General features: G+C 35.5%; 1 protein-coding gene across 3 annotated transcripts in view; it reads left to right on the top strand.

Annotated features, from left to right (window-relative positions):
- LOC128224130 (regulator of G-protein signaling 3-like) overlaps positions 1-22,336 on the top strand; it is a 59,288-nt gene that overhangs the window by 23,404 nt on the left and 13,548 nt on the right. For 2 of the 3 annotated variants that reach the window (XM_052933818.1, XM_052933817.1), the window contains one exon: positions 19,188-19,919. In XM_052933818.1, coding sequence (XP_052789778.1) covers positions 19,188-19,919 — 732 coding nt within the window. Of the gene's footprint in view, positions 1-18,121; positions 18,258-19,187; positions 19,920-22,336 lie in introns of those variants that run through there. The other variant, XM_052933819.1, reaches the window with a different exon arrangement.

The following is a 22,336-nucleotide window of genomic DNA, read 5'->3' as shown; positions in this document are numbered from 1 at the left end:
CCATTTGGTATGCCATATATTTGAGCCATTTGGTACATCATACGTTTAGCCATTTGGTATGCCATATGTTTGAGCCATTGGTGTGCCATATGTTGAGCCATTTGGTGCACCATAGGGTTGAGCCATTTGGTACACCATAGGGTTGAGCCATTTGGTATGCCATACATTTGAGCCATTTGGTATGCCATACATTTGAGCCATTTGGTTTGCCATACATTTGAGCCATTTGGTATGCCATATATTTGAGCCATTTGGTATGCCATACATTTGAGCCATTTGGTATGCCATATATTTGAGCCATTTGGTACATCATACGTTTAGCCATTTGGTATGCCATATATTTGAGCCATTTGGTACATCATACGTTTAGCCATTTGGTATGCCATATATTTGAGCCATTTGGTACATCATACGTTTAGCCATTTGGTATGCCATATATTTGAGCCATTTGGTATGCCATACATTTGAGCCATTTGGTATGCCATATATTTGAGCCATTTGGTACATCATACGTTTAGCCATTTGGTATGCCATATATTTGAGCCATTTGGTACATCATACGTTTAGCCATTTGGTATGCCATATATTTGAGCCATTTGGTACATCATACGTTTAGCCATTTGGTATGCCATATATTTGAGCCATTTGGTACATCATACGTTTAGCCATTTGGTACACCATAGAGTTGAGCCATAGGTGTTCAGCTACTTGGTACACAATATGTTCGAGCCACTTGGTGCACCATATGTTAGAACCACTTGCATGGTACACTATATGTTAGAACCACTTGGAACACTATATGTTAGAACCACTTGGTACACTATATGTTAGAACCACTTGGTGCACCATATGTTAGAACCACTTGCATGGTACACTATATGTTAGAACCACTTGGAACACTATATATTTGAACCACTAATGGCATACCAAATGATATTATCACTATTGTCACAAAACCACTAGTTTGTTTTGCATAAGTTATCATGTTGGAGCTGATAATTGCTACAACAGTTCTGTAAAGTGCATATTGATATACAGCACCATCAAAGAAGGTTACTGGGTTTATGGCACTTCATCATCACATCATAAGGATTAATTATCAGATTACCTGAGAATTTCTTGATAGTAAATGATTCCTCCATTGAATTATAGATTAAACCGTGCAAAACAATGCTAAACTGTTACTCCTTTTAGCATTTTCTGGTTTGAAAGTGTAATTAATATCACTCTGTGGCCTGAAAGTATAATGTTATGCTCTTCTGTTATCAAATTTTGATAACATATATAACTTTCACGAGTAACAGGCGTAGCTCCATGTAGGCACTGCATGTAACCCTGAAAGTCTTCTACCAGTATTATTTAAAGAATAAAACAATTCTAAAGTGGCCATTCCACTAAATTGATTGTAAATTTGACAAAAATATTCAGTCAATAAAATTGCCACCACATTTGCGCAAAAAATTAACTTTATATTTTGATTCATTTATATTCAAACAACCATTGTATAGTAGTATGATACTAACAATATTGTCAACTTGTCCATTAATGTTTACGCTTTCTGATTTTGTCAAAATATTATTGATCAGTCTTTAATATTGCCCACAATATTATTGTCAATTTTATTGATTGTGGATGAGCTGCTTCTAGGGAGCATGATAGAGGGACAGGCCAACCAGCTACACCACAGACATTGAATCTAGCTACACCACAGACATTGAGTCTGGCTATGCCTCTGATATTTAGTCTAGAAACACCACAGACATTGAGTCTGACTTTGCCTCTGATATTAAGTCTAGCTACATCACAGACATTGAGTCTGACTTTGCCTCTGATATTTAGTCTAGCTACACCACAGACATTGAGTCTGACTATGCCTCTGATATTAAGTCTAGCTACATCACAGACATTGCGTCTGGCTATGCCTCTGATATTAAGTCTAGCTACACCACAGACATTGAGTCTGACTATGCCTCTGATATTAAGTCTAGCTACATCACAGACATTGCGTCTGGCTATGCCTCGGTTATTAAGTATAGCTACACCACAGACATTGAGTCTGGCTATACCTCTGATCTTGAGTCTAGCTACACCACAGAAATTTGAGTCTGACTTTGCCTCTGATATTAAGTCTAGAAACACCACAGACATTGAGTCTGACTATGCCTCAGATATTAAGTCTAGCTACACCACAGCCATTCAGTCTTGCAATGCCAGTTGAGCCATGTTTCTGAGATAAGGTCTAGTAGCTACACCTCAGTTGAGCCATGCTTCTTAGATTAAGGTTGGCTTCATTAAGTTACATTATCACTTTCATTGGCCTTGTTATTGGTGAAACAACACATTTTATCAAGTAGATGCATTTTACCTAATGTTGAGGGATAGTGGAATCCAAGCTACAAGATAATGTCAATGGTGTGGACCTCAGAGATTGGCTAAATTATTGAGATGTTTATTGTTGTCATAAATAGATCACAGGCATTGGTAATCAATGGAAGTAGTTCTAGCAATCTTTCTTAACCCTCAAAAACTGACATATCTTTATGTCCAGATACCATGTTGTAAATATTTGCCCGCGGAAATTTGTCATATACTGATGTGTTAAGTTTGGAAATAAGTTTCATTTTCTTCAATGGAGAGAATAAGAGAAATTATAATTCACTGAAATTAAAGAATTAAATTTTGCAGGAATTCGAAGGTAATACCAATTATAACAAAATGCATGTGTTGTTAAAATATTAAACACTTGAAGCTTGAATATTTGTTAAATTTTTAGTCCTTGTGATTAGGTGTAAAAAACAACAGTATGTATATTTGCTCACTCACAGTTTCCCGACCTACCCTATTTTTTTGCTCTGACCCAAGAAGTTTTTTATTGCCTTTAGAAATAATTTATTGCATTTGTTTGATTTAAATCTAATTAGATTAAAAATGATTTTTTTTCCGGATTTTAACAATACCAACGATGCAAATATTGAGTGTATATGTGTTCTAAAGCATTAAAACTATAATTTTTGGTAACTGAAAAAAATGAATATATAATATATCAAGAAAAAAATGGCTCATAAAAATAATCCAAAATATTTCCAACATACTTTTTTTTTTGTGTGTGTGTGTGGGGGGATGAAACCAGAAACCGACACAATATTTTAAAGGCCTTAGTGAAGGGAAGGCAAAAATACTTTTAAACTATTGCAAAACTGTCATGCATCTTTTGTAATTAGATAAGATTCTTGAATTTTAATATTCACATTGAAAATGTTTGCCGAAGGGAGGGATTGTATGATTTATGTTCAGTGTTATTAATGTTTTATTCATCTGATTAACTGCACCTTTTTTTCCGAAAATGCCAAAATATTTTTTTCATGCGATAGCTTTTATTTTTCGTGAAAATATTTGAGATAAAAATCAGTTTGAATATCATGAAGCACTTAAAATACCAAATATGTTTTGCATCAAACAATGCAAAAAATGTTATAATTGGTATGGCCTTACTTATGAAACCATTAAATTTTAGTATTTAGTTTAGGCATAAGAAAAAAATCTTTGTTTCGACCAACCTGACCAACCCCATTTTTACCTCCCAACCCAATCCTTTTTTTTTTTTTGATTGATAAAAGAAATTTTTAAGAAATTTCCAAATTAAAGGAATTTATTTAAATGAATTTTGTATTTAATTTTTTATACCATAGTCCATTACCCTGATATAGATCTCATCTCATGGTTTGGTACAGAATCCCAGCGGTCAAAAAAAAATAAATAGGAAAAAAAGAAGTTTTGACTACCTATCTACCCTATTATTATTTTTAGATGTAAGTGGAAACGAAGATTATTTTGGGGGGGCCTTATTAATTTGAAAATGTATCTCGCCAAAATATTCAATTTTTTGCAAAATTTCAGCTTGATTCATTGAGTAATCTTGATGTAGTAATATTTGAATGCAGGTGAAGTAGAGAAACGGCACGGCCCAATGACGTCAAATGATGTGGTTTTTATTTGTGCCAAAAGACATATTACGTAAGACCATTATTAAGCTTTAAAATGAATATGTTTATTTCCGTTATTCTTAAAAGACATTTGTACAACCCTGGTAGTGAGTCATAGATGTAGATTTGCAGCAAAATAACACAAATAGTTCTGTTCTTTTTAATGAGTTTGAGCATGTTTCCAACTCAAGCACAGCAGGCTGCGATAACATAATTATTTCATGTTTTTCAATTTACACTGGGGGTGTCGCTTTTCAGATGGAAATAAAAGAGCAAGAATTGTTAATGACAGCGTCAATTTTGTTTACATTAATCGCATAATATATCAGCGGAAAACATCAAGGGGTTTTCTCAGCACCAGTGTGTGTTAAATATTATAGCACTTTTAAACAGATGAGATTTTATATAAAAAATTCTGTTCTGTCAAAAATTCCATGTCATCCATTTCTATTACCAAACTCAATAGTTTTGAACAGTTTGGTTCAAATTTGTTTATTAATCTTTTATTTTACCAATGACATGCAAGTGTATTCAGTCACAAAGTTTGGTTGCATTATATGCATGCATAAACGTCAAAATCCTAATAAGTCATAAAGAAAGCATATCTTTTGAATGGCCCTTGTTACTATAATTACCATTATGCCAGAACTCTGACACGAATGTGTTGAGCTTCAAAAATCATCGGTCCAAGACTTTATGTATGGGAGCCTATGGGCCATCGCTAAGACATATAAGTCAGGTGCCAACCAGATCCAAGTATTTCATGCACTGTCAGGGGGGTAGCTAGCCCTCTATTCATATGGGGGAATGGACAGTTTTAGGATCATGAAGTCTAGTACGCATACTGCAAATTTGGCTAATTTAAAAAAAAAAATTGGTCAGAATCATGTGGATTCAGCCGCAAGGGAGCTACGCGCCTGACTGATGTTGTTGTGACCCAGTTGATTCATATATTGGGCCATCACAGGACCTTAATGAGTTACTTTCCTGAGTTTTAACAAGAATCTTTTTTTTTTGAATTTCACAATACATGAACTATGATCGATGTGTTGCTCCAATTTGTCCAGGTATTCTTTTGCCAAGAATCATTTCTGTCTCACCCTTAATAATTCATTTACAATGTCATTTTCAACCATAAGACAGTCAATTTTGTACCTCCCCAAAAGAGATTTCGAACTATAAGTTTTTCTTTAAAGAGATTCGCTTTTAACAGCGCTAGCGCCCTCTTAGTGAGCTTAATTTAAAGCTCTGATTTCATTGGTCGCCTAATTGTACATGTTTGGATGTTTTGCTGCAGTATATGAGCTGCCTCTTCAGTAGTTAGTTCAGGGTATATGCCAAATAGCTGATGACTGCAGTCCTTAGATGTAGAAAGTGGATCAACATGCTATAGATGTTGCACTGATTCGAAACTTGTCACTTGTCTGAATTAAGTGGACTTAAAGTCATGATCATTCCATGCAGTGAAGACTTGAATTGCCAAGTTCATTGGCAAACAGTTGTATAATTATGTTATACTTACATCGTACTGTGGACATGTGATTTTGTGCAATCTTGGATCAGAGAGAGAGTGTTTTTATTCAGGAATAATAACATCATACAAGCTTGCATTGTTCCACTGAAGCTGCCACTGTTGTGATAAATAGACAATGACATTTAGTTTTCTATCCGCTCTGCCAAACATGTCAGCAATGTTCCAGGCAATAGTTACATTTCCTCAACCTTGGACATTTGTATTACATATAGACAATCATAAATAAGATGAAATATACTGCTATTTCTATGGAGATTTCTTTTTGGGTTATGTTTTCCAAACAAAATTTCTCCTAGCTGAACAACTGGCAGGCATTAAAAACCTACAACAGTATTATAATCAACAAAACATGTAAACATGTTATTCATCTCTCACCTATTTTGCAAAGAAAAAAATAACATATTGTCTTAGCCTCGATGTTGTTGTCAGCTGCAGTCATAACTCTTTTTTTTTTCAAAATATTCAAATCAAACTTGATACACATGTTGTCAGAGATGATATGCACATGTATAGAAAGGTCAAATTCTATAGTTATTGAGTTATGCCCCTTTTTTTGACTGAAAATAACAACAAACATGACAATTTCTGCAGTGTTTTTATATCAAATAATATCATACTCATTGTGCTGTTTGTTCAGAAGTTTGTAAAGGTTAACAATGTTTTTAGCTACATCATTGTTAACTTTCAAATACATATTGCTCTGGAACCTTTATGTGTACATTAATTTTGTAAACTGCAATGTTTATTGACATATTAGGTTGTAGACGATTGTTTCAGCTGTACCTGTTTTGTATAAATGAGCACATCATACAATAATTCACGTTCAAAAGTTTACAACCATCTCTTTAGTCACAGAATTAACTTAAACTAAAATTTAAATAATGATTATTAAATTTCAACTTAATCAGAAGGTAGTGATAACAAGGTTTAAGTGCACAGTAATTATTAAACTCAAGAATTTTATGAAATTTTACCTTAACATTTTAGGTTTTTGGTTTTCAGTGACATTTTTATAAATTGATCAATTTAATAGGAGATTTTTAAAGAAATGATGGTCATATGTTGTGTTTCTAGCTTTCTATGTAATTATAAGCCTTAACAGGCTAACTATTAAACTGACCTCCATCTTTTTTTTCATTAATAAAACAATGCAATGTGGATTCTAAAAAGCGCTGTGTTTTCATATTCCGGGAAGACTTGCTGATACTTGTCTCAACATTTGCCAACACAAATATTACTCTGTCTTTCCCAATCATACCAGGGTCTTAGTGGCCAAAATAAAAAAAAACACTAACTATAAGGATCTGATTTTCTTTCTGACAGTCATATTTGCCAGTGTGAATAACCTCAACTTTGGCAATCTTCAAATCACTAGTCAATTTTGGGTGGGGTAGGGGGGGGGGGACATTTTCATGGGTGTCACTTAAAAGACCTTACCTACTTTAACCCATATACATATTCTCACAGATAAACTGTTAACTTCTGGGAGATGGGGTGCAAGTCCACAGTTGCCCCCAAAAGTCCCCCTCTTTTAGAGAGGATGGTATATGAATTATGATCTTGCACTGATATTTTTCCTGGAATATTTCCTTAAATCTGCTTGTGCCTTGTTTATCTATATTTTTGCAGATTATTTATTATTATCATGATAATTCTTACAATCCTTTCTAAGTCACATTTATCAGGGTGTGGCTATATCTACATGTCACTGTAATAATGATGTTAGCTTCTCTGCCTTTGACCAATTTAATGACCAAGTTAAAACGATTTGCTGTGTAACTCTTGTCCATCCCTTTCTTAATGTTTACCCAGGCAATTTAGTGCAGCAAGAAATATGTTTTATTTAATACATGAATTGGAAAAAAGTGATATAAAAAATATGTACCTGTCAAATTTTGCCAAATGGAAATTAATTATGTTTCTAAGGCCACATACCCACAGCACTCAGGTTTTTTTCAGCCCTTTTTGGGGCCGAAATTCAGCCGCATTTCCCTCCTTAAAAGTACATATTTTTCCCCTGCCCAGTTAAAAAACTTTTTTTATTTTTTTAAAAGGATAATTGACATTTAGCAATTGCAGCAGTATAGTGCCACTCATGAATAATTTATGTTCATAATTTAGTTGACTAAAACCAGTTGAACATTATATGAATTATATGAATCATGTTAGTATTATTCCCCTTTTTGTCAAAACAGCGCTATTTTTCTCCCTATAAAAGGGGCCCATTACGATTCCCTTAAAACTGGACAGAAACACGGGTATATATTTACTCCGTAGTACTGTGTCATGTTAGTCAATTGCGCCTATATTATTATACACATGTTGGAAGTTGTTGTTTATTATCTAACAGTGTATAGCCAGATTTTGAGCTTGATGGGATGTCAGATTGTCGTGTACCCTGCCATTTCATGGTTTACTCTACTAAGAGTAATGTTTTGTCAGTATTTTGAAGAAAAAAAGACTTGGCATTTTGACTGCCTAAGCGTCGTCTTTGGTGTTGGTGCATTGCCATCGTTTGCGTGCAAACAACTAACATTTGACATTACTCAAAAAACAATCTAGATGTTGAAATGAAAGTTAGTACATATGTTGCCAAAAAAACAATATTCACCTGTATGCACCTATGAAGCTATAAAGTCCATAACTCAATATTGAATAATTGTGGAGTTATTTCCCCTTTTCAACTGAAAAAAAACAACAACAACAGATAATTGTTGTGATCTGCTAACTGTGAATGATCTTGTTTTGAATCAGAAATAGGCAGTAGTAACTCATGCTTGTTTTTTTCCACTTTGCCAGATTTCTTCTTAAATAGTCAAGTTCATAAAATTAGAAAGGCGCATCTGAAAATTTGGGAGTAAATGTAGTCCAAGAATAAGGGAGGTTTGACTGGATCTCTCTTTCGCTAAAATAATTTGTAATGAGAAACCCAACCAGGCCAAACAAACATATTATTGATTTTGGCCTTATATAAGAATCCGGTTTTCACTCTGCCAGTCATATTTACATGCCTGCTTCAGCTGTAAATAAAATCAACTTTGGCATTTTCAGAATGGTAAATGAATTATGATCTCTCACTGATAATTGTCTTGGAACATTTTCTTCTGTTTACTTGTTTCTTGTTTATCTATATTAATTCAGATTGTTTATTAATGTTCTGATAATCATGACAAGTTTTCTTATAAATTTATCAGGGTATAGCTTAATCATTCTACACCTCTTTTGAATAATGATATATGAAGCTTTTACTACTTTAAAAGCTTCACTCTTACAGATTGAACAATTTGACAACTTTTTTATTTTTTGTCTTGGAACGAGCAATTTTTTGCGTTAATATCTGAAAACCAGTGAAAAGAGACTGATGACAAAAGATCAGATCGCAGATGTTCATATTTCCTCACATTAAATTTGAAATGGAATTATGAAAATCTGCCATCTGATCATTTGTCAACAGTCTTTCATTACTGGTTTGCTGATAATTATGCAAAAATTTGCTAATTCCAAGACAAAAAATAAAAAAGTTGGAAAAACGGTAAATCTGTGAGAGTGCAGCTTTAAAGGAACAAAACATATTATGAACCAAGTTAAAAAAGGCAGCGTAACATATTCCATCTTGTCCTAAATGTTGACTGGGATGGAGCTATAATATAATTTAAGGTCTTACGGTGTGTCACATAAGTCACATATTATATGGAATATGTAATGTCAAAACTTGCCAAAAACATAAATCAAGATTAAGGAAGAAATTAAGCTTAACGAAATAAGCTATTAAAGCTTGTAACGCTTCAGAACTTTGGAGAAATTGGGGCCAGTCCATTTGTCAGGGGTTTTGCTTGTGGAGTTTCCTGGGTAAAGTCCACATTGCACAAGACTACCGTAATTGACTGTTTATAAGACACACTTTTTTCCCTCAGATTTCGATGTAAAAAAATCTCTGCGTCTTACAACCAGTAACAAGCTTTTGACATTTTTCTGAGGTTGATTTCAGGCCAAAATTGGCTAAAGAACTTCAGCGAACACATTATCAATTACATTTTGGGACGCCTTAATGTGTAATAAACATAAAAAAATATCTACATTAAAGTTATGGAAGCCAGAACTAAAGAGAAATAAATGGTGAAAAAACTAGTTTGTTTAGATTTATGTAGAAAGGGATGTCACTCACGTCATCTCAATCGAGTTTATACAGGTTAAAACAGCAGTTGAAGATCGGGATACAGTGTATCGTAAAACATTTATTATTTTAAATTTTCATTATTGAATATAACAATTATTCAATATTTTTTGTATAAAACAATATTTAAACATGCATATAAAGAAGGATAGCTGTGCACTGTCCAAATATATTTTGGTGCGAAAAACTCGCAATGCCTAAGCCGCTTAACATACCAATAGTACAAACTGTTGCGATAAGAGTCTTGTTTTTTCGCACTTTGCTATGTTCTTTATACTTTCCTATAGGTGTTGACATTTTGAGAAGAAACACGTACAATTTAAGGTTTTTGCTTTACAAAACTTTTCATTACGACTTGACAGGTCATCGTTTACGATACACTGTCAGAAAGAATATTTTGCTTTGTATTAGTATTGTATGGTTTAAAATAACCATCACCATTTTCACGAAAAACAAAATTTTTGTCACTGTCAACAAACATTGTGGCAGATATTGGCAGACGATTTTAACATTTTTTCTATACGTCCTAAAACCCAAAACATAGATTAAAAGTGTTTTTCTCAAGTTTTTCACACGTCTATAACCCCTATCGTCTTATAACCAGTCATTTACGGTATGTCCATGATGGGCTGTATTCGTTAACCAACTCTGTTGTTGTTTTCAGATGGAATTTGGCCAGCTTAGAAAATATATTATTGTATTTTTGTAATACTTCATACATTTCCAAAGGTATCTTTTTTTTTGATATTTTGGCTACCTTTGAAATTATAGATAGGATTGACTCTTGTCCAATTTTCACTTCATCAGATTGGCTTATCCTAATTAAATATGATAAAATTATAAGGTGCAGCTGTATAATTTGGGTGATGGCCGGTCACACCCATTGGATTTAGGCAAACTGAAAATTATGCTATCTAAATGTTGTCCTTGAAGCTGGGAAGTTCAATAAAATCCCTTGGATCGGAGTTGTCTTGTGCATCATAATGCAATCCAACCAAGTCTAGATCTGTGGTATTTGTGCAAATAGTTGCACAGGGTAGTTGTCAGATTTAACAGCTTGCGTAATTGTCAGGAAACCAAAATTTATTGTGGTTTGCGGGTTTTTATAAAAAGTTGTCACCACATGTGGCTGATACATTGTTTACATCAGAATTAAATTGGCAATTTTACAAGTTTTTATTCAAGTGAATGATTGATGAAATTTCAGAATCAGACGAAATACTGACAGAAAGACCCCCTGTTCGTCTATTCCTTTAGAGCTTACAAGTCTATAGAACAACTACGGTATTTCCTTGATGATGGTCCCAATAGGTTGGTCAGGGGTGCGTTACATTAGCTGTTAGTTCTTGGGTACTTTGAAATGCAATAGTATATAAGCATATAGCGATTTCTAGTCGCCCATGGCTACAACTTGCTGCCTCTCGGATAGCGATTTCTAGTTGCCCATGGCTACAACTTGCTTCCTCTTGGATAGTGATTTCTAGTTACCCATGGCTAAAACTTGCTGCCTCTTGGAGAGCAATTCTAGTTGCCCATGGCTACAACTTGCTGCCACTTGGATAGTGATTTCTAGTTGCCCATGGCTACAACTTGCTTCCTCTTGGATAGCAGTTCTAGTTGCCCATGACTAAAACTTGCTGCCTCTTGAATAGCGATTTCTAGTTGCACATGGCTAAAACTTGCTGCCTCTTGGATAGCGATTTCTAGTTGCACATGGCTAAAACTTGCTGCCTCTTGGATAGCGATTTCTGGTTGCCCATGGCTAAAACTTGCTGCCTCTTGGATAGCGATTTCTAGTTGCCCATGGCTAAAACTTTCTGCCATTTGGCAATAGCAATTCTAGTTGCCCATGGCTAAAACTTGCTGCCTCTTGGATAGTGATTTTTTGTTGCCCATGGCTAAAACTTTCTGCCACTTGGATAGCGATTTCTAGTTGCCCATGGCTAAAGCTTTCTGCCTCTTGGCAATAGCAATTCTAGTTGCCCATGGCTAAAACTTGCTGCCTCTTGGATAGTGATTTTTTGTTGCCCATGGCTAAAACTTTCTGCCTCTTGGATAGCGATTTCTAGTTGTACATGGCTACAATTTGCTGCCTCTAGGATAGTGATTTCTAGTTGCACATGGCTAAAACCTGCTGCCTCTTGGATAGTGATTTCTAAGTTGCCCATGGCTAAAACTTGCTGCCTCTTTGATAGCGATTTCTAGTTGCACATGGCTAAAACTTGCTGCCTCTTGGATAGCGATTTCTAGTTGCACATGGCTAAAACTTGCTGCCTCTTGGATAGCGATTTCTAGTTGCACATGGCTATAACTTGCTGCCTCTAGGATAGCGATTTCTAGTTGCACATGCCTAAAACTTGCTGCCTCTTGGATAGCAGTTCTAGTTGCCCATAGCTAAAACTTTCTGCCTCTTGGCAATAGCAATTCTAGTCGCCCATAGCTAAAACTTGCTGCCTCTTGGATAGCGATTTTTAGTTGTTCATGGCTAAAACTTGCTGCCTCTTGGATAGCGATTCTAGTGAGCAAAATATTTACAAGTGCATTCATACATTAAAATCAGTTTAATCTTTTATTTATTACAAGTCTTTCAGAGTTAGGTCCTTTATTCATGACATGTTGCTTATAGATGTTGCTTTTTGCAATGGCATTAATTGAAGATGTCACTTTTATGCAGTGGTGTTAATTGAAAATGTCTCTTTATGCAGTGGCGTTAATTGAATTGCCGGAATTGTTTATAATATGTAAAAAAAAACACCCGCACAACCTCCTGATGTTAAGTCCTTGAAGAAAATTGCTAGGTAACATTTTTTATTCGCTGCTTCTCTTATTTTCATGAATGGCACTTGATGCAATCTTTGAAATATCGTGGTTTTAATACAAGCAAGAGTACAGAGAAATATAGAGTATAAGGGTGCAGACAGTTCAACAAGTGGGGTTCTGTTCTTGTTATCAAACTTGTGTTTCCTTAGCAGAAACCAATTCTGGGTCTTTTAGGAGGCCAAGAGAGTGTAACCCTGGTGGGGCTCGACCCACGAGAGGTGGATACACATAAAGCACTACACAATTCACGAATGGTTTGCAATAATGGAGAGAGTCTCTCTGTCATTCCAGCAATCATATCATATATAATTACATAGCATTCCCTAACTTCGGGCAATCTCTTGAATTTTATATGGTCAAATACAATGATGTATATAAGTGCTTTTATCATTTAACTGTGTATTTAGAAATAAAGTGAATGAAAATAATATTATAGTCTTTTAGAAGGTATCCAGTAATTACATCAATAATACAACCAGTGAGATACTAAAATTAGGAAAATGACTTAAGTTCAGAAATGAATTAAGATGTTTTTTATGTATCCCCGCCCAGGGCTTCAATATGTATGTACTTGATGCTTATTACTTTAGGCAGTCATAAAGTGTTAACAACAGGCGTGATATATGAGAGAACGGTATGGGCTCATAAACAAACGGCTTTACTGATGAGCCGTTAAAAGAAAAACAGACTTCCTTATGTATGGGTTATAGCATCGTCAGATACCCCCAATACCCCTTCGATGTACTACTGCGCTATGCTTTCGTTGTGTACCATGGGCGATTTGGCTATTACATGGTTATGATATGGTATTCAATTGTTATGCAATAAGTGTTATTGAAACATTTTACGATCTTGCAATGAACCAAACAATTATTCTCTATATAACATAAGGCTGAGACTCAAGCATGGCAAAAGGAATAAATTGACGATACAGTGCACAAAATACTGGCTCTGATTGGCTTGTTGGAATTAATGAACTTCAATAAGTTAGGATATTTCCTTTTGCCGTTTGTATAGTTTCATGGTCGATGTACTCACTGAATGCCAGTGTTTAGGTCACTTGGTCCTTTTTTTTTTTTCAACAGCATGGAATAATTTTTTTATGAATCAACATAAAGTCCCCCATGGTTACCCGATTGCTTCCTTGTCAAGATTACAGTTTACTAGCTGTTGTACTGTTAAAGCTATTATACAAATTGAAGCATTAATGGAACTACTGACAAGCCATTTATGTATGGATATTTTTTATTGTTTTTTGTTGTTTTCTGTTTCAGGAAAGTTTCTGTGACCTTTTCTTTATACAAAAATTAAGCTGAGAAAAACACCTAACAAAATACTCAATGACCAAGGTCATACCTAAATGTCAAAGGTTAAATGTCCCAGGACAGTAATGACAAATAGTCACTGTAAGATGTTCTTACTGCTGTTACCTCTGTTAATACTGCTTCTGCTGCATTCGCTGCAGTTTGTCCTTGGTGACCCTGCTTCTTTAATGACTAAATCTGCATTATTGAACTTTATTGGGGGAATATTTTCTATACCTGTTATACAGGCAATGATTAATGATTGGTTTACATGCACTCAGACACATTTCTAGAGGAACTTACATCACAATAAATAATCTGAGAACATTTCACAAATTCTTGTATTTTGATTGTTGGTGAAGTTGTTCTGACTTCTCTTACTGCTTCTCTTGTAACTTCTGCTGAGGCAATTGTTGAAATGCTTCTGGTTGTTGTTGTTGCTGTTCATACTGCTATTACTTCTGCTCCTGTAAGTGCTTCTGGGGCAGTTGTTGTAGCCTTTCTGGTTCTTTGTGTTGCTGTTCTTACTGATGTTACTGCTGTGCCTGTAAATGCTGCTGAGGCAGTTGTTGTAGCCTTTCTGGTTCTTTGTGTTGCTGTTCTTACTGATGTTACTGCTGTGCCTGTAAATGCTGCTGAGGCAGTTGTTGTAGCCTTTCTGGTTCTTTGTGTTGCTGATCTTACTGTTGTTACTGTTGTTCCTGTTTTTGCTGCTGAGGCAGTTGTTGTAGTGCTTCTGGTTCTTGGTGTTGCTGTTCTGACTGCTATTACTGCTGCTCCTGTAATTGCTGCTGAGGCAGTTGTTGTAGTGCTTCTGGTTTTTGGTGTTGCTGTTCTAACTGCTGTTTCTGTTGCTCTTGTAACTGCTTCTGAAACAAGTGCTGTAGTGCTTCTGGTTGTTGGTGTTGCTGTTCTAACTGCTGTTACTGCTGTTCCTATAAATGCTGCTGCTGCAGTTGCTGTAGTGCTTCTGGTTCTGGGTGTTGCTGTTCTTACTGCTGTTACTGCTGCTCCTGGAATTGCTGCTGAGGCAGTTGTTGCAGTTCTTCTGATTCTTGATGTTGGTGTTCTGACTGTTACTGCTGCTCCAGTAATTGCTACTGCTCAGGCAGTTGCTGTAGTGTTTCTGGTTCTTGTTGTTGCTGTTCTAACTGCTGCTGCTGCTGCTCCTGTAATTGCTGCAGAGGCAGATGTTGTAGTGCTCTTGGTTGTGCTGCTGTTTTGACTACTGGCACTGCTGCTTCTAGTACTGCTGTTGAGGCAGCTGCTGCTTGCTGCATTGCCCCCATGCTTTTGTTGGTGCATCAGTGTGAATCAATCCACTTCATTCATTTTTGTCAGACAGCGATACATACTGTGATTAATGAGTTGTTTCCTTGCACTCAGCCACATTCCTGGAGGATTATCACAATGGATAATCTGACAACTGGTCATGATTTGTATCAAATATAGAGTGGATATATAACATGAGTGTTCATTCAATATGAAAACATTCAAAATTTCTACAATTGATACAACAATTTTAATATGTTTCATATATTTATGGACCAAATATTTTTTTATGTGATATTTTAGTTATATTTTAATTACTTTTTCTTAATTTACTGCCTTAAATACAGAAAACTTCACTATATAGCATGCACATTTTCAACGCTATTCATTTAAAAAGTTATGTCAAATGTAAAAAAAATATGTGATGCTGTTATTTATTGATGATGATGACGTCATTTATGATTTAACAAATTGTATACATCCATAGAGAACTCAAGGCATATTGTCACTGTGTCACTTGGTGAAACGCTTCTTCTGCCAAGAGTGTTTTTGTTGTTGTTTCTGAAAAAAACTGCTGCTGCTGCTGCTGTAAGCAATATACTTGCTGTGATTGATGTTTCTGTAACTGCTGCAGTTATACCTGCTGGGAGCATTTACTTGCTGTTGATCGTGTTTCACATGTGTTACTGCTTCTGTTTGTCTCAATCTACGAACCATTTTAAGCTTGTCCTTTTTTTTCAGAAAAAAATGAGCTATTTTTTCATAGCCTTTTTATCAGTGGCGACCTTGTCGGCATAGTGCAAATACTTTTACCTTTAACATAATTAAAGAAACTGTTCAAAATATTCAAATTAAACTTGGTACACATGTTTCCAGATACTGGGAAATAGCAAGGCTATTAACTCTTGCTTATGGTTTTCTGGCTAGCGCAGTGGTTAGCACGATCACTTCTCACCTAGGGTTCGATTCCCGGCCTGGGCGCATGTGAGTTCGGTTTAGTGGTCACCAAGCCGGACAAGTGGGTTCCCTCCAGGTACTACGGTTTCCCCAACAACACAATACCACAATCTCGCGTAACATCGTGCCAACTAGAGTGATTAATATTATGTTGTAGTAACTTGTTTCACAATCGTTGTAAAACAAATAAGTTTAAACTAACTCTGGCTTAATTAATTGTTGAGTCATGTCCCTTGTTCCTCTGGAAATAAATAACAGATGAGCAGTGGGGTACCCTCCTCGATGCTCTTGTTGGGGAATATTTTCTATATGTGATACATGCTGTGATTAATGATTGGTTTCCCTGCACTCAGCCACATTTCTGGAGAGGATTATATCACAATTAATAATCTGAGAACTGTTCTCAGAAATCATTGGTCTTGATTAGTGTAATATTTATACATCCTTGGAGAACTCCAAGCATAAATGTCAGGGAAAACACTCTTTAATGATTGTTTATACCATGGTGGTAAATATTTTGAAAACAAAATTGGACCCACTAATTATGTTTGTTTGGAAAACATTCAGCGAGGGGTTAAAGCAAAAAGGTTCTATCTTCTTGAGTTAAGTCACTTAGAACCTTTTCACATTCACCCCTCTATTGGTAAAGTGAAGATAGGTAATAATTAGCTGGCGTGTCTGTCAAGATTAAGTGGAGTCATCAGAAACTATATTATGAAACATAATACATCAAAGGAAAATAAGCACACAATCATAATAGAAATAGAATAGTACAGTGAAAGAATCATTACAATTGTTATGTTGGGAATCTTCCTTACGCCGAAGCCTGTATGGGCCTCTTTTAATACATGTATAAAGAAACATAGTAGATGTTATTTACAGAGGAGTTGATGTTATGCTTTAATGTTGATTATTGACATACTGTGCTTTGCAGGATATTACTCTGTTTTAATAAACACTGTCAACATTGTCAATATATGAATGAAATATAATTTCTGTGTTTTCATTGAAAAGCCACACACTCTTACAGGAAGTGGTCTCTCAAGTTTAGTGGCTCTTGTCGATATGAAGTAGATTTGAGTGATCCTCGGGTCTTATAATCTGAGGCCAAGTAAGAAGTATTTCATTTATCATGATATATAGCTTGTCTGTTTTTTTGTTGAAAAACTTCATACATATAATTATACAGAATTTAGACATTTTACGCTTGTCTGTTTGATTAATTGAGGTATTCTGATAGACAGTCTGGTTGTTATGCACCAGTCAATTGTAACCATGGCCCCCCCAGGTCCGGGGAATAGCGGGGACTTTGACTTTATCGGTCCAGCCAAGCTCGGGTTAAATCCCCGCCCTTCGAAGACGAACTTGAAGTAAAATCCCGCCAAATGCCCCCTCACCCCAGGGACCCTAGTAAGGCTCATTCCTCGCTATATTTAGTGCGAAGACAAAACCACTGCATTCACCCGGCACTGCAGAGCCGTCGGAAAGGTAAAAACAAGGCCCATTTCCCCGGCTATCCCCAGTATACCCCCAGACGTGGTTACAATTGACTGGTGCATCAAGGATGTTGACGGCAAAAACTTTAAGGCATTGTTATCTCAAAAAAGATAAACAAATGAAAAACAGTACACATTTTGCTACACTACTGATACATGTAACAAGGACCATAACTCTGGCTTTCATAGGTATACTAAAAAATGTGTTGATTTCTCATCTTAAAATTCAAACAGACTATCATCATGAGCATTGGCACCTAGACGATCTGATTGATTTTCTTTTTCAGTTGCCGTTTAATTAAGAAAAACTCAGTCCTGACTCTATGATATCAAATTCAAACAGTTTAAAAAAAACCAAAAAAAACATAAAACAACCCATGGAGGAATTGTAGTTATATTGCACTTTGACTAGAATTATTTGATAAAACTCCATTTACAGGAAATATAACAACAGTTTCATTGGGATGAAAATCTTACAATTTTTCTCATTACCTTGTTATGAAAATAATGTAAGTAGTAGCCACAGCCCATTAAAATAACTACATTGTTTGGGGTTTTATTGTTGCTGGTATTCTCGTTACTGCATGAATAAAAAAAACAAAATATTTGAATAAAGACGTCACTTATTTAATGATGTTATTTATTTGTGTGATAATGCATAAGTCGAAGCATGTCCAGTGAGAAGTGTTCATGATGGGCTGTTTAACTTGTTTCAAAGTAAGTTCATCTTGCAATTTAAAATGTTTTATCATCTGATAATTGGGATAAAATGATGATTTGATATTGTTGAAAATTGATCGTTTAAACGTGAGGTTGCTAGTAATCGATTTGCAACATCTCACAATCGATAAAGCTTAGGTTGCTTGTAATCGATTTGCAACATCTCACAATCGATAATATCTATGTGTTAGTATTCAAAAATTTCTTTAAAAATAGAAAAACAATGTAGAAAAACAGTGTAGATCAACATAATATATCATTTGGTATTTTAACTTAAAACTCAAACTTGTCATTGAAAAATTGCTTGCTGCTTGCTATTCTTTTATACCACTTTTTTCAAACATCATGTTTCAATAAAAAAAATGACAGATAATTTCCGATAATCGATTATGATTTTGGATCCATTTTGTAATATATAAGCTTTAGTCGCAATCAAGCTTAAAGAAATAAGTATAACTAGATATAATCAAATTAAGTAAGAAAAACAGATGAGCGTTAGCATCTACCTGCAATGCTCTTGTCTTCAGTGATAAACGTTTGCCATAATTTTGCCAGACAAGAGGAACATTATGTAGTGAAATAAAAGCAGTCTAATATACCTGTATATTTCATCTCGGCATCATGTTATAAGCTATCACCTTTCCTAGAACAATCAAACTAAAGTTAAGTTAGTATAAAATTATATTACTGCATATGGTTTAACAAGTGGTTCTTTTTCAGCTATGTGTTGGTTTTAGGCAACTTTGTGAAGTTTGAAGTTTGATACACAATAATATAGTTATAAAAAACAATGGTTACAAATTGATTATTTCAAAGGTTTTAAATTCACGATCTGATGTATTTATTGGCTTGTAATTGCAGAAATAAAAACACTATGGTATACAATGATATGATATTTTACATGCATGTATATCTTATGTATTTCAGGGCATCCAGTTGGATGAGCCGAGCTATCCTGTTGCCAAGCAACCCGAGGAGGAGGTTGTCTCTAAGCGGCATGGCGTGACCATCACAAAAATTCCAAAACCAAACTCGTCCGAAATTTCTAGTATGGTTAACTCCCCGAGACAACGAAACATGTCCTCAGACATTAAAAGTGTGAGAACTTTACCGGAGAATTTGTTAACCAGAAATAATGTGAATTCCATTACGGATAAAACTGAGTCTTTAAAACTATGCAAAAAGCAATCGAATGACGAACTGCCAAAAAGAGTGAACACATCCGAAAATGTTGACAAGTCTGTTCCCGATGTCAAGGTCATGGTCAGTGCAGATGAGGATGATTGCTTAGAAATCAGGGACAGTTGCTCTAGCCCAAGCAAGGGTGACAACTCTTACAAGGACACATTGAAAGTTGAGAGTGGTGAAGATTCCTCGGAGGACAGTTCCGAAAGCGAAAATGCCGAAAGTGAAGACGCGGAAAGTGAGAATGCCGAAAATTCCATGATAGTGGGTGGATGTAGTGAAACTAGTGACCAGACATCACCGGGATCTAAATCAGTGCAAAAACCTCATAAGATTCACAGAGAACATAAAAAGCGTAAATTTCGTGACCTGTTACCAGCATTAAAGCGTAGTCAGAGCGTAGGGTGTGAGAGTGATATGGCCCCTGATCACGCGTTATTCCTCCAGTCTTGTCCTGGCCTGCAGCAAAACAAAGTTGGTGACTATTTAAATGTTAACACTAACATAATTATTAAACTGTTTTATAACACTTCCTTCCATTGTGCAGAAAGTTTAATGCCCCATTTACAGTTTGCTCTTTCCACCTTGTTTAGAAAAAATCATTTTGTGTATTTTGTCACCTTTTTCATTCAAAATTGAAAGGGCTTCAAATGGCCCCTTTTGCAAAATGGTGAGAAGAAATAAGTGCACAAAATTGTGAAGCGGGGATCTTTTTTCTGAAACTGGGTACAGATATAATCACTCTTGAAGTTTATAACAGCAGCAACAATTATATCTCAATAATAATCACTCCTATGATCAGCTATTTCAGATCATTTGGTGTGTGGCTCTTGAAGTAGATCATTAAATCAATCGGGCTTGAGTATGTTTATTGGGTAGATATTTCTCGATAGATTGCTTTGCTTTCATGCAATCTTTTTTTTTACAATTTCGGTTTGGGGATGGCGGGGGATGGTGTGAATGAGGGCAACCATTTGTGACACCATTCTTAACGCTTAAGCAAGCAGCGGTAAATTGAATTTTTAGCTCGACTTAAAGATGAAAATAGTGGGCTATCCTACTAGCCCCAGTGCTGACTTCTGCCTCGGCTTCAGGTTACAGTTTTAGGGAAAGTTTCACCTATAACTCTAATACTGTTTATTCAATTCACTTGATTCTTACAACAGTTGTTCAAGACCATCACACAATTAGGTTCCAAAAGTCCACCTAAATACAAATTATGGCCCCTGATTGCTTTTGGAACTAAGGTTAAAGTTTTGGGGCATGTTGTTTCAGGTTAAATTTTTAGGGCAGGTTGGGATTTTCACTTATAACTCCTTAACCTTTATTCAATTCACCTCATACTAAATACACAATTGTTGACAGCCATCACAAAGTTAGGTTACATAACTCCATGTTTTCCTAAATGCAAATTATGGCCCTTGATCAAAAGTTTGGTTAATGTACATACCGGTACATACATTTTAAGTTTGTTTCGTAAAGTTTATAAGTAGATAATGCAGTTTTTCAGAACTGTTGAAATGTTTAAAGCGTACATTAATAGTTATTAATGATGTTAATGGTGTGCGATGATGACGTGCAGCTTTTATCTCGTAATTATTCCAGTTATTAATTAATTAGATATCAGTAGACTATTTAATAGCATTTGTTGATAATGATGTGCACATTATCCTTCATGACACTGTTACTTATTTCCGAGCTAAGTAGATATATTCCCATGGGGGTATCCATAACTTGATAACGGAGGCGGTGCAAATTGCGAAATGCACCCCCTTTTTCTAAGATAATGAAAAATATAGGCCATAAAAATTGTTCATGGTTTTTGACACATTTTAGTCTAAAAATGTGAATAAGGCAGTATTATACATACATGTATGCATGTTTTCTTTAAATGGCTGAGTAGGTGTGCACACCCCTTTTGATCTGCTCGTGAGATGTTCAGAACATTGCTTCAGCTGTGTGCTAGAACAATTGCTTCAGCTGTGTGCTAGAACATTGCTTCAGCTGTGAGCTAGAACAATTGCTTCAGCTGTGTGCTAGAACATTGCTTCAGCTGTGTGCTAGAACAATGCTTCAGCTGTGTGCTAGAACAATTGCTTCTGCTGTGTGCTAGAACATTGCTTCAGCTGTGTGCTAGAACAATGCTTCAGCTGTGTGCTAGAACAATGCTTCAGCTGTGTGCTAGAACAATTGCTTCTGCTGTGTGCTAGAACAATGCTTCTGCTGTGTGCTAGAACAATGCTTCAGCTGTGTGCTAGAACATTGCTTCAGCTGTGAGCTAGAACAATGCTTCAGCTGTGTGCTAGAACAATGCTTCAGCTGTGTGCTAGAACATTGCTTTAGCTGTGTGCTAGAACAATTGCTTCAGCTGTGTGCTAAAACAATTGCTTCAGCTGTGTGCTAGTGTTCCCGGCTTGGACTGACAATAAGATTTCATGCAGTTTAGTTGCTGCTATTATCATTCATGATAGACAAGAAACATACCTTGAAAATAGAATATTTGGAAAACTAGTTGTGAGAGGAATTAACATGCATCTTCTAATACAAAGTTACAAACAAATGAGGTTTTACAGAAATGTGTTTAAACATTTTTATTGCACAAACATGGTCCTGACAAAGCTTAAGCATCAAATTCTATACTAAAATTGAACCAAACAGACGGTGCTGCATTATTGCATTATAGATTTGATTCTTATTAGAGGTGAACAAATAATCCATGAAAACATTAGTTATTCAGAACTTGGCAAGAACATTGTGATTACGACAGTGGAATTTAGCGCTACTGATTGGACTATAACACAATACAAGATTACAATCTTTGAATTGTACAAGTTGTTCTTGTAGCTCATCTGATTTTTGGAGAAGACAACCCATGCAGAAATTATTTCAAT

Source organism: Mya arenaria, chromosome 17 (genome assembly GCF_026914265.1).
Source record: "Mya arenaria isolate MELC-2E11 chromosome 17, ASM2691426v1".
NCBI classification, from domain to species: Eukaryota; Metazoa; Mollusca; class Bivalvia; order Myida; family Myidae; genus Mya; species Mya arenaria.
This window is presented reverse-complemented; position numbering and strand designations above follow the sequence as displayed.